Below are 12925 nucleotides of genomic sequence, written 5' to 3'. Positions count from 1 at the left end.
ATTCCAGATGGCACTTCTAGAGAAATTCTCGGTGGAACTCCTGGAAGAATTTCCGATGGAAATCTTGGAGAAACTCCTGTAAGTTCCGTTGAAACTCCTTAATGGATTTTAGCTGGAATCTCTGATTGCTCCGAATGATCATCTAGAATTGCTCTCGGTGAACCGCCTAGATGTTCCAGTGAAACACCCGGATGAATTCGCGGTGGAACTCATACAGGTATTCCATCATATCCTAGATGATTTTCAAGATAAATTTTCGATGGAACACTTGGGGAAATACCCAGTGCATTTCTCGGAGGAATTCCTGGAATAACTCCTGAAATAATTCCAGTAGGAACTCTTGGAGCGATTTCTGGAGCAACCACTAGAGCTATTCCCTGGAGGAATTCCCAAAGGAACTCCAGGAGGAATTTACGGAGAAACTCCTGGGACAATTTCCGAAGAAACTCCTGCAGAAACCCCTGAAGAAACTTCTGATGCAATTTGCGGAAGAACTCCTAGAGCAACTCCAGAAGGTACTCCTAGAATAATTCCCCAAGGGACTTGCAGAGCAATTCCAGGAGAAACTCCTGAAAAAATTCCCGGAGTAACTCCTGAAGCGAATCCCAGAAGAACTCTTGGAGCGATATCTGGAGTAACTACCAGAGGAATTCCTGGATGCGTTCCTGGAGAAATTCGCAGAATTATTCCAGGAGGAATTCCTGTAGATATTCTCGGAGGAATCCCAGGAGGAACTCCTGGGGTAATTCCCGGAGAAATTCCTGTACCAATTCCCAAAGGAATTTCCGCAGCAATTCCTGAATGAACTCCTATTTAGAGAACTCCCGGAGGTACTCCTGGAGCAAGAAACTTCTAGAGCAATTCCCCGAGGTACTCTCAAAGGAATTCACGTAGAGAACTCCTAGAGCAATTTGGGTAGGAACTCTTGGAGAAATTCCCGTTGAAAATTTTGGAAGAAATTTTCGTAGAACAAGAGGAATTCGCATTTGGTAGGTACTACAAGAGAAATTCTCGATAGAACTGCCGAAAATCCTCTAGAGATTCCTGGAGAATCTTCCGCAGGAATTCCCGGAAATTCTCTCCTACAAAAGTTTTCGGTAACTAGAGAAATTTCTATTGCAAAATCTTGGAGGCTTTCTACGAAACTTCTGGATGAATTCCCAGTGAGGACTTCCGGGAATTTCTTTGGGAGATTCTCCAGGAATCTCTAAAAGTTGTTTTTGACAATTCTTCGTGGGGTTCTATCGAGAATTCCTCTAGTAGTACCAATACGAATTCCACTAAGAGTTTTCCAAGAATTCCTCCGGGATTTTCTCCTGGAATTCCTCCGGGAATTTCTCCAGGAGTTCTTCCAAGAATTTCTCCAGGAATTCCTACGGAAATTCCTTCAGGAATAATTACGTGAATTGGTATAGGAGTTCATCCGGAAACTGTTCTATCAGTTCCTATGAGAATTGCTCCAGGAGTTTCTCCGGGAATTACTCTTGGACCTTACCTACGGGAATTGCTTCAAGAGTTCCTTCGAAATTGCTTTGGGAGTTCCTCCGGAAACTGCTCCAGAAGTTCCTTCGAGAATTGCTCCAGGATTTCCTGCGGGAATTGGTCTTGGAGTACCTCCGGGAGTTATTCTACGAGTTCCTCCGGGAATTGCTGCAGATGATCCTACAGGAGTTCATCCGGGGATATCTCCTGGAGCTCCTCCTTTAGGAGTCTCTGGGAATTCCAACAGGAAATCCTTCAAAAATTGCTTTAGTAGTTGCTCCAAAAATCGCTCCACAAGTTCATCTGGGAATTGCTTCAAGAGTTCCTTCGAGAAATGCTCTGGGAGTTTCTTCGGAAATTTCTCCAAGTGTTACACCGGAAGTTCCTCTTGAAAATCAACTAGGACCTTCATGATGTTCCGCCGATATTTTCTTCAAGAGTTCCACGGGAAATTCTTGCAAGAGTCTCACGAAGGATTTTTCTAGGAGTTCTACGAGGAATTTCTACAGATGTTACACCGGGACCTCTACTAGGAGTGTCATTATGAATAATTCTAGGAGTTCCTCTGGGAGTTCCACAGAGAGCTTCTCTGGAAGTTCCACTGAGAATTCCTCTATGAGTTTCACCGGGTATTTCTTTAGGAGTTTCGCCGAGAATCATTCTGAGTTCTAATGGAATTTTCTGCAGGAGATCCACCGGGAGATTCTTGAAGAGTTCCATAGAGGAATTTCTAAACATTCCACCAAAAATGTCTCTAGAAGCTCCCCCGGGAATTCCTCTAGGAGTTACAATTCTTCTTCTTTATGTCTCTACGTTCCCACTGGAATTTAGCTTGGGTCGTGGAGTGGCTTGTGTCGTAAAAAGAAGCAGAGTTTTAGACCCAAAAAGAATATCTTTTCTTCTTATTATATTGTCGTTCATCACATCCGTGATGTTCATCTGGTTTATATACCTCTTCATGTGAACCAACATGTCTACCAATCTTGCAAGTTCACTGTGACTCGTTAACGCAAAGTTATTTACGATATCGAAAAAGCAGTCACTCAATATCAATCTTGTTTGGGTGTTTTCTTAGATATATCAAGGATGCTTTTGACAACGTCACTTCTCGACATTACGTCAATCAGTATTTTATAATGTTTGTGGATGCTCCCAAGGGGGAGTCTTGTCACCACTTCTGTAGAATCTCGTAGCAGATACGCTGATGAAGCAACTCAATCATAGCGGTTTTCCTACTTATGGTCCGATGCTTTTGAAGATAAGATCCTAGAATATACTTCAAGTTGAAGTTCCAGAAACACTCAATAAGCAAATATTCTCCGGAGTACACATACTTTTAAAAAACTAAAAATAACTTTCATTGGCTTCTACGAAACTTGCATAATAACCCAGATTTTGGACCCATCGTAACAGCCGTTATTGGTGACACTTAAGTATAAACACTTTGTCGGGATACTTGCATAAAGCCATTCGCTTGAAAAATGCTCACTCTTAGCAGCAACAGCAGCAGCAGCAGTAGCAGCAATCAATCAAATTTTCCAGCTGACACAGATGATGATTAGAACACGGTAGTGGTTGCACGGTTTGGTTTGAATCACTCAGTTTCAAGCCATTTATAGCCATACATGTCAATATTTGCAGTGCGACACGATAAGGGAGAGCAAAAATTACACAAAAGATGTGGAAATTACAACGACAGAAAAAAAAAATCGTCAAACCGCGAACTTAAAAAAAAATCTTCCAAATATTCACGAAGCATTCGAGCAAAAATCATATATTGGAATAGCAAGGAAAATGAATCAATGGCGGCAGTTAGTAGCAAAACACAGCACAATGTAATGTGAGAGCGAGGGGTGTTGTGCAACGATGGGGGATTGTCGCACAAAGATATGGGTAAATAGTACTCGAACGGCACTTACCACCGGCCAGCATCGTGACTAGAATGATTCCGCAGGACCAGATATCGGCGGGGGTGGCCTGATAAGGTTTCACTAGCACCTCGGGTGCCACGTACGGCAGGGTGCCGCATTTCTTGTCCAGCAGTCGTTCCCGACCTTTCATTCTGCGTTGGTGGAAAAGAAGAGAGAAACAACAAGAAACGAACACATTAGAACTTCCTGGATCTGCGGTGGTGGGGCGGCCCCGAAAGGCTTTCGCACGGCTCACGGAAGTGTACCTACTACCTAAACATGGTGGCCATGCCAAAGTCGGAGATTTTGACGTTGTCGTGTTCATCTAGGAGGAGGTTTTCTGGCTTCAGGTCCCGATGGGCTACGCCCCGGGTGTGCAGATAATCCACACCGGACAGCAGTTGGTTGAAGTACCGCTGCGCTTCCGGGATGGGCATTCCGACGTCCGGTTCTGGAAGAAAAGCGAAAACAAGAAAATGGTCAATATAGAGAAGCGATAATATCGGTTGGCTACTTCTAGTCAAATAACATCTTCGTCGAAGACCGCAAAGTGACCCGACGCCTATGAGAAAAGTGATAGTTTTAGGTATCCTTCTGTTCGTTACCAAAATTCCATAAACCCGAAAACCAGTTTCCCGAAATGGTCCAGTATCCCAAAATGAGCATGAGCACAGATAACAATCAAAGTTGCACATAGAGCTAACGAATGGAGCTAGAGTACAATGCTATGTAAAGTCAATAACGGCACCAGTCAAGCCCTTACGGTCATCGAGGAAGGGAAGGAATGTTAGTACGACATACGTTGCTACTAGGGACCAAGTGTACAGTACCTTTGCGTACTTATAGCTGTCTGAACATTCAAAATAAAATATGAGCATGGAACGAGCTCACCGAATAGCGAATATCATCGCATCGGGTGGTAAAAATTTTTACATTAAAGCACGACGACGACCGCAGATTGAAAATCAAATCCGTTGTATTCCTCCTGAAAATTTCAAAAGGAAAAATTACCTCCGAGGTTTTATTCGTAAAACATTCAACCAGGGATTCCAGGACTCCGCAAGAGGTCCTGGAGTTCTCCCAAGACTATTTCAACTATTTAGCCGGGATTAATTCCAGGATTCCTCTAGGGATTCTAAAAGTTCGTCCAACAAGGATTACTTCCGAGGTTCTTACAACGATTGTTCTTTGGGATTTTCCAGGAATTGGTCTTGGAGTTTCTTTGTTCCGAGATTCCTTCCAAAAGAGATACCTCACCAGTTTCCTAACGGAACTCCTCCCGGAATTTCTTCAGGATTTTTTTTTTTTTTCAATTCCGCGGAGATATTTCTTGTGATTCTTTCCCGGGTACCTCCTATTAGGGTGCCCTCCAAAGACTACTCCCGGGAATTCTCCAGGTATTATCCCTGGGACTATTCTAGGGAGTCATTCCATAGATTTCCAGGGCTTCGAAATGTATTCCATGCGAGATTATTGCAGGGATTTCTCCCGGAAATTTTGCAGGGATTTTTCTTGAAGTTTTCTTCCTCGATTCGTGCGGAATCTTTCAAGGGATTTCTTCCGAGAGTCCTTCCAAGATACATTTCGAGATTCCTGCCAGAATTTCGTCAGGGATTTCTTTATAAGGATTCCCCTAAAAATCCTTCTTGGGATTCATCCAGTGATTCCTAATAGGATTCCTCCAAAGATTGCCCCAGGTTTATTCCCCGGGACTAGTATTTCATTTCAGGCATTCACTAGCAAGGCTCCAGCTAGGATTCCTGCCGAGAATTCTCCAGGAGTTTTCTTCCGAGATCCTTCTGGAATTTTCTTAGGCATTTCTCCCGAGAATTTTCTCAGAATTTTTTTTTCATTGAAATTTTTCCAAGGATACCGCTTGAGATTCTCCCAAAGATTCCCAATAGGATTACTTCGAGGATTGCCTTTTTTCGGAATTCTTCGGGGAATTTATTCCAGGAATCCTCCAGGAATTTTCAAGATTTCTCAAGAAATTCATCTCTGGACTTTAGCAAGGATTTTTCCGGGGAATATTACAGGAACTTTTCTTGAAGTTTTCTTCCAAGATACTTCCGGAATTCTTGTAAGGATTTCTTTCGATATTCCTAATCCTCCCAAAAAACCTCTCAAAATTTGCTTCCTTATTAGGAGATCACTCCCGGGATTCCTCCATGTATAATTTTCGTCGGAACACTTCTAGGGATTTACTCCAGGATTCCTTCAATAGTTCTTAAGATTTCTCCAGGAAATCTCCCCAGGACTAAAGCAAGGATTACTCGGGGATTCTTTCAAGAACTGCTCCCGGACATTTTCCAGGGATTCTTCTTGGAGTTTTCTTCCCAGATCAATCCGGAATTTCTCCCGAGATTCCTACCGAAATTCCTCTCAGCATTCCATCAGAGATTTTTTGATTGGAATCCCACCAAGCATCTGTGGTGGACGGAAGCGGTACGAAATAAAATGATCGAGAATACTATCAACTACTTTATTTCTCTACTCGTCAGAACATGTTTACTATTCGCAATGCGCAACTCGAATGGCGCTGTCAATCTATACTTCTTATTCTACACTTCTCTCTCCAATTCGTGCGAAGCGTTGCGATAGGGATGGTCACAAATCACACCCCATAGGCCCCCCCCAGTTACACCAAAAATCGGACACGATGACCAGATGGAGTAACTGTCGTTCGGGTGTCGTCTTCTGGGTGATCTTCGATTTGATGATTGCACATAAACGCTGGCTTGACTCTGTCTATTGAAATAATTTGCTTCTTTCCAGAGATGATGACTTCGAAATGCTTATCGTTGCGGCTTACCACTTGATAGGGACCTTCGTAGGGCTGCTGCAGAGATCGTCGAACTGAATCAATACGAATAAATACATGACTGCAATCTCTCAGTGCACTGTGCTTGAAGACAGATGGCTTGGAGTGATGACGAGTTTCCGGTGCCCGCATGCTGGAAAAATGTTGATGCAGTGATCTTGCGAAATCCGTTCGATCAACATTCGATGCCGGTGGATCGAAGAACTCCCCAGGCAGGCGTAACGGTTGTCCGTAAACCAGGTCAGCAGTAGAGCATTTCAAATCCTCTCGATATGCACTTCTCAACCCGAGCAATACCAATGGTAGCTCCTCGCTCCATTGAGTTCCCTTCTTGCACATCAAAGCGGCCTTCAAAGTTCGATGAAAACGTTCCACCAATCCGTTGGCTTGAGGGTGGTAAGCAGTCGTATGAATATGATGAGATCCCAGGATGTAAACCAATTCACGAAACAAATCCGACTCGAATTGTCGTCCCTGGTCCGATGTAATGGTTTCAGGAGAGCCGAATCGCGATATCCAACATGAAGTTAATGCCCTGGCCACAGTAGGAGCTGTCATATCCGATAACGGTACTGCTTCTGGCCACCGTGTAAAACGATCAATGATAGTCAGCACGTATCGATTTCCATTCGAATGCGGCAAGGGTCCAACGAGATCAATATGTATGTGTCGAAATCTGGATTTCGGTGGGTCGAATGGGGCCAACGCTGAAGTCGTATGACGATTTACTTTCGATAGTTGGCAATCAACACACGCTTGGACAAATCTGTTGATGTCTCGGTTCATAGACGCCCATATAAACCTGTCGCAGATTAACTTCCGTGTAGCTTTTGTCCCAGGATGAGCCAGGCCATGAAAATGCTGCATTATGGCAGCACGATGCTTCTCTGGAACGAAAGGACGAATACGATTCTTCAAGGATACATCACAATACACTGGTCGTGACACGTTGGGAATTCGAATTGGTTCTATCTTGAGAACCGATGACTTCATCAGGGCTTTTAACTGCTCGTCAGTTGCTTGGTCTTCCGCTATCGCTGAAAGATCGATGCCGGCTAAAGCATCTACACGGGAAAGAGCATCAGCAACGGTGTTTTCGCTACCATTTATGTGGCGGATGTCGGTGGTGAACTGTGAGATGTACTTCAAATAACGTTCTTCGTGGGGTAGCCTGCTAGATGAGTTCGTAGTCATGGCGTATGTAAGAGGCTTATGGTCGGTGAAAATAACGAACTGCCGCCCCTCCAAGAAATATCGGAAATACTTGACCGCCATTTTCATAGCCGTCAATTCACGTCCAAATGTCGAGTAACTCTTCTGTGAATCCGAAAACTTCCATTCCTTGCTGAGCGCTTATACGAGTCGGTCGACAAGTTCCCGGTCTCATCACAAGGTACTATTTGCAGTCAGTTTTTTCGGTCTTTTTCCCCACCGCCCGCGTGGGTTTTTGGTCGAGTAAAAAGTTTAATAAAGTGCAAATTTAAGTGCCATAGGTGATTGCGCCTGCGAAGGGAGCGAACTAGGTAGACTTAGTTCTACATAGTATCGTGCCACCTGATAATTATAATCACCGACAGCTTCTACGGTGATTGATTTTATTCGTTCGAGCACTACCTACGGCCGTAGGTAGCCGTTGCCAACACACAGGACGGACGAACGGACAGCTGCTACAGTCACATCGAGTCCATACGGCTAAGTATAGCATCGTATTCAAATTGAACCGAATTTCGCTCGCTTCTCCGAACCGGTATTGTTTTCAAGGTTGTTTTTTTTTGCTCCACCTCTGTTTCCCCCTGTAAGCTGTTTTATGCATTTGGGTGCGTCAAAGTTAAAATCGCATTCGGCATAAAATAATTTGGATTGTATTGGACGTTTGGTTGTTTTGTTTTCTTTTCTTTGGTGCATTTTCTTTTCTCTCATTTGGTGCGGAATAGTTATTCCCACATGGAAGTTTCAAATGGAGGCGAAACGCCTCCAAAAGATCTCATTGCTCGAACGCGATTTTACCAACCATCTTCGCCTGGGCCTTGGGTTGTCTATTTCCGGCGCAAAAACAAACCGTTGAATGTACTCTCAATCTCTCGAGATCTGACGCGTAAGTATCCTGGGACTGTTATTCACCAAGTGAAACAGACCAAGCTGCGTGTAACTGCACCTAGTTACAAAGCAGCAAATGAAATTGCTCAGCACGAAGCGTTTAGCTGTGAATATACGATCTATGTGCCGGCACGAGAAGTAGAGGTGGAAGGGAAGATCCTCGACGAAATGCTGACGTGCGATGACATCAAGAGCGGATTCGGACGCTTTAAGAATAGATCTATCCCCGATGTGGCAATCCTAGATTGTAAGCGGCTGTCTAAGGTTTCCATTGAAGGGAGTGAGAAAGTGTACTCGCCATCAGCGTTTTTTCGAGTGACTTTCCCAGGTTCCGTCCTCCCAGAATTTGTAGTCATTGATGGTGCTTTTTACCCAGTGCGTCTTTTTAGGCCGAAGGTATTCAATTGTACCAAATGCAAGCAGTTTGGTCACAGTGATAGCTTTTGCGACAACAAGCCCCGTTGTGGCAAATGTAACCAGGCTCATTTAGATGACTCTTGCACACAGGAAGCTGAAAAGTGTAGCTACTGTGGCGGAGATCCACACGACTTGCAAGTTTGCCCGGCTTACAAAAGACGCATTCGAAATGAGAGTCGCTCTATCATAAAGCGCTCCAAACAGACATATGCGGAGATGGTGAAATCCTTTAAAACACCAGAATCCGTGTCTGAATCAGCTGTCCCAGTTGAAAATCCCTTTCACGAGTTGTCTTCTGATGAACAGGACGATGACGAAACTGATGAGGGTGGATCTTCTTCGGAGGTACACGCACCTGGAAAAAGGAAGTCATCATCTTCCCCGGGATTGCGCCGAAAGGTCTTTTTGAAATCTTCCCTCAAAAGTTTGCCTAATACAAAAGGAGGCGGAGTAAATTTAAAAACTCCGAACAAACAGTCCCCTGATTACTCAGTTCCATGCTGCAGTAAAGACCCAGTGAATCCGCCTCCGACTGTTAAGTATACTTCAAAAAAAAGCATTCGACAAAGTAGCAAGAAAAAGGCTACAAAAGCTCCTCGAACTTCAACTAAACCTCCCAAACCCAAAAGAGGATTGCTAACTTTCAGGGTTCTTGTGGATCGCTTATATGATGCCATCGGCCTTCCGGACACACTTCGAGGCATTATTGATATTTTTATCCCAACAGTAGAAGAATATCTTCGGAATTTGACACAATCATGGCCCCTCCTTGCTGCGCTCATATCTTTCGATGGCTAATTCATCAAGTGAGGTGCAAGATATGATCACTGTGCTACAGTGGAACTGTCATAGTTTAAAACCTAAAATAGACCTGTTTAAGTTTTTGATTCACAACTCAGATTGTGATATATTTGCACTTTGTGAAACATGGCTCTCTTCTGAAGATGAACTCAACTTCCACGATTTCAACATAATTCGCCAGGATAGAGATGACCATTACGGGGGAGTACTCTTGGGGATCAAAAAATGTTACTCATTTTATAAAATTCCAATCCCGACTCATCCTGGCATAGAAATTGTCGCTTGCCAAATAAACGTTAAGGGTAAAGATCTTTGCGTAGCTTCCGTTTACATTCCTCCAGGTATTTCAATTAACCGCCGTCATCTTTGGAATGCAGTTTCTGCACTATCACATCCAGTTTTAATTCTGGGTGATATGAATTCACATGGTACTGGGTGGGGCGAGCCATATGACGATCGCAGAGCGGCTATTTTCTATGATTTGTGCGACGATTTCACTTTGAACGTTTTGAATACAGGTGAAGTGACACGCATTGCATCCGACGGTAGAGAAAGTCGGCTTGACCTTTCTTTGGGATCAAGTTCACTATCATTCGATTGCTCATGGAAGGTGATCGAAGATCCTCATGGTAGTGATCACTTGCCCATTATAACCACCATAAAACATAATTGCGAAAGGTCAGACGAGCCAATTCAGGTTCCTTTTGACCTCACTAGGAATATCGATTGGCAAAAGTATGCAGAAGCGGTATCTTTTGGGGTTGAATCATCCAATCCTCTCCCACCTTTGGATGAGTATCGATTCCTGTCTGAACTGATTTACAGAAGTGCATTAGAATCACAAAAACGACGCGTTCCAAGTGCAACCTTCAAAAGAAGATCAGCCACACTTGGCTGGGATGATGATTGCACTCAACTGTATCTTAAAAAATCTGATGCCTTCAAAGCTTTTCGTAAGCATGGCACCTCGGATCTTTATCAAGAATACGAAAAACTTGAAAGACAACTGAGGAACTTGCTAAAAGCGAAAAAGCGTAGTTATTGGCGACACTTTATTGAGGGTCTCTCAAGAGAAACTTCGATGACAACGCTTTGGAGAGTGGCTCGCAACATGCGAAACCGCTCTTCTTCTAATGAGAGTGACGAATACTCCAACCGTTGGATATTCAGCTTCGCGAAAAAAGTCTGCCCAGACTCAGTCCCAGCACAACCGATTTCTTGGGAAACATCCCCAAGAGACGATTCTCTGGACAGACCATTCTCAATGCTGGAATTTTCTATAGCTCTTCTTTCATCAAACAATTCTTCTCCGGGACGCGATATGATAAAGTTCAATCTTCTAAAGAATCTCCCAGATATCGCGAAAAGACGATTACTAGACCTGTTCAACTCATTCATGGAGAACAACATTGTTCCGCTGGAATGGAGACAGGTCAAAGTAATAGCTATTCAAAAGCCTGGTAAACCAGCGTCTGATCATAATTCATACCGCCCAATTGCTATGTTATCATGTTTAAGGAAATTGTTGGAAAAAATGATCCTATCGCGACTCGACCATTGGGTTGAATCGAATAACTTGCTTTCAAATACACAATTCGGGTTCCGCAAGGGCAAAGGAACAAACGATTGTCTAGCGTTGCTTTCAACAGATATTCAACTGGCCTTTGCGGAAAAGGAGCAATTGGCTTCAGTTTTCTTGGATATTAAGGGCGCTTTTGATTCAGTTTCCATAGAAATATTGTCAGAAAAACTGCACAATAGTGGACTTCCCGGAATTCTAAATAATTTCTTGTATAATTTGTTGTCAGAAAAACAAATGAGCTTCAATCTCGGACAACTGACAACTTCCAGAATTAGCTACATGGGCCTACCCCAAGGCTCATGTTTAAGTCCCTTGCTTTATAATTTCTACGTGAAAGACATTGATAGCTGTCTGGAAGGACAATGCACGCTAAGACAACTTGCAGATGATGCTGTGGTTTCTCTCAAAGGCCCACATGCAGAAATGTTGCAAAGACCATTGCAAAATTCCTTAAACAATCTTTCCATTTGGGCAAGAAATTTAGGGATCGAGTTTTCTCCGCAAAAAACTCAATTGGTTGTGTTTTCAAGAAAGCGGAACCCAGCCCAACTGAAACTCAATCTTTTGGGAATAGAAATCGACCAGTCTTTGACTTCGAAATACCTTGGGGTCTGGTTTGATTCAAAAGGCACTTGGGGTACCCAAATCAAGTATTTGGTGCAAAAATGTCAACAAAGGATCAATTTTCTACGCACAATTACCGGCACATGGTGGGGTGCTCACCCGGAAGACCTCATAAAACTTTACAAAACGACTATTCTCTCGGTTCTCGAGTATGGCTCTTTCTGTTTCCACTCAGCAGCAAACTGCCACCTATTAAAGTTGGAACGAATTCAATATCGTTGTCTGCGTATTGCCCTCGGGTGCATGCACTCAACGCATAATGCGAGCCTAGAGGTCCTGGCAGGGGTGAAACCTCTCCAGAACCGCTTCTGGGAGCTCTCGCTAAGGTTACTTATCAAGTGTGGAGTGAGCAACACACTTGTGATTGAAAACTTCGAAGAAATGCTCACTCTGAATACTCAGTCAAAATTTATGAGAATCTATCTTTTCTACATGTCATCTGACATAAGCCTCCCAGGTTATAATCCACCTCGTGTACACTTCGCCAATGACAGTTCCTCTGTTAAATACGATCTGTCAATGAAACAAGCTATTCATGGAATTCCAGATCAACTTCGATGTATATCTATTCCCCGCATTTTTAACGAAAAGTACCAACATGTCAATTCCTGTAAGAGATTCTTCACTGATGGGTCTCGCATAAATGGATCCACTGGTTTCGGTGTCTTCAATGAAAATTCCACCGCCTTCCGCAAACTTCAGGAACCTTGCTCGGTTTATGTTGCTGAGCTGGCAGCAATCAACTTCGCTTTGGGGATGATTTCCAACATGCCCGTAGACCATTTCTTCATCTTCTCGGATAGCCTTAGTTCTATTGAGGCACTTCGGTCGATGAAACCTGTAAAACATCCATCTTACTTTCTTACAAAAATAAGGGAGCAGATGGGTGCACTGGTCGAAAGATCATACAAGATTACCTTTGTATGGGTCCCCTCACATTGCTCAATTTATGGCAATGAGAAGGCGGACTCTCTCGCAAAGGTGGGCGCACAGGAAGGTGAGATCTATGATAGAAGAATTTCACATGATGAATTTTTCCATTTTGTTCGCCAGAGTTCTCTTCAAAGTTGGCAAAATGATTGGCGAGATGGCCAGCTGGGACGGTGGTTACATTCCATTATTCCTAATGTTTCCTTGCGAGCGTGGTGGCATGGTTTGGATGTAAATCGAAATTTCATTCGCGTAATGTCA

The 12925-nt window shown here is 43.6% G+C and overlaps 1 protein-coding gene across 2 annotated transcripts in view; it reads right to left on the bottom strand.

Moving 5' to 3' along the window:
* LOC109421007 (serine/threonine-protein kinase grp) overlaps positions 1-12925 on the bottom strand; it is a 114549-nt gene that overhangs the window by 27071 nt on the left and 74553 nt on the right. For both annotated transcript variants that reach the window (XM_029859298.2, XM_062850603.1), the window contains exons 4-5: positions 3666-3843; positions 3402-3544 (exon numbers count right to left, since the gene is read on the bottom strand). In XM_029859298.2, coding sequence (XP_029715158.1) covers positions 3402-3544; positions 3666-3843 — 321 coding nt within the window. The remainder of the gene's footprint in view (positions 1-3401; positions 3545-3665; positions 3844-12925) is intronic.

The sequence above is a fragment of the Aedes albopictus genome, chromosome 2 (genome assembly GCF_035046485.1).
Source record: "Aedes albopictus strain Foshan chromosome 2, AalbF5, whole genome shotgun sequence".
Lineage (NCBI taxonomy): Eukaryota > Metazoa > Arthropoda > Insecta > Diptera > Culicidae > Aedes > Aedes albopictus.
The sequence above is the reverse complement of the archived record's forward strand: the minus strand, read 5'-3'. Positions and strand labels throughout refer to the sequence as shown.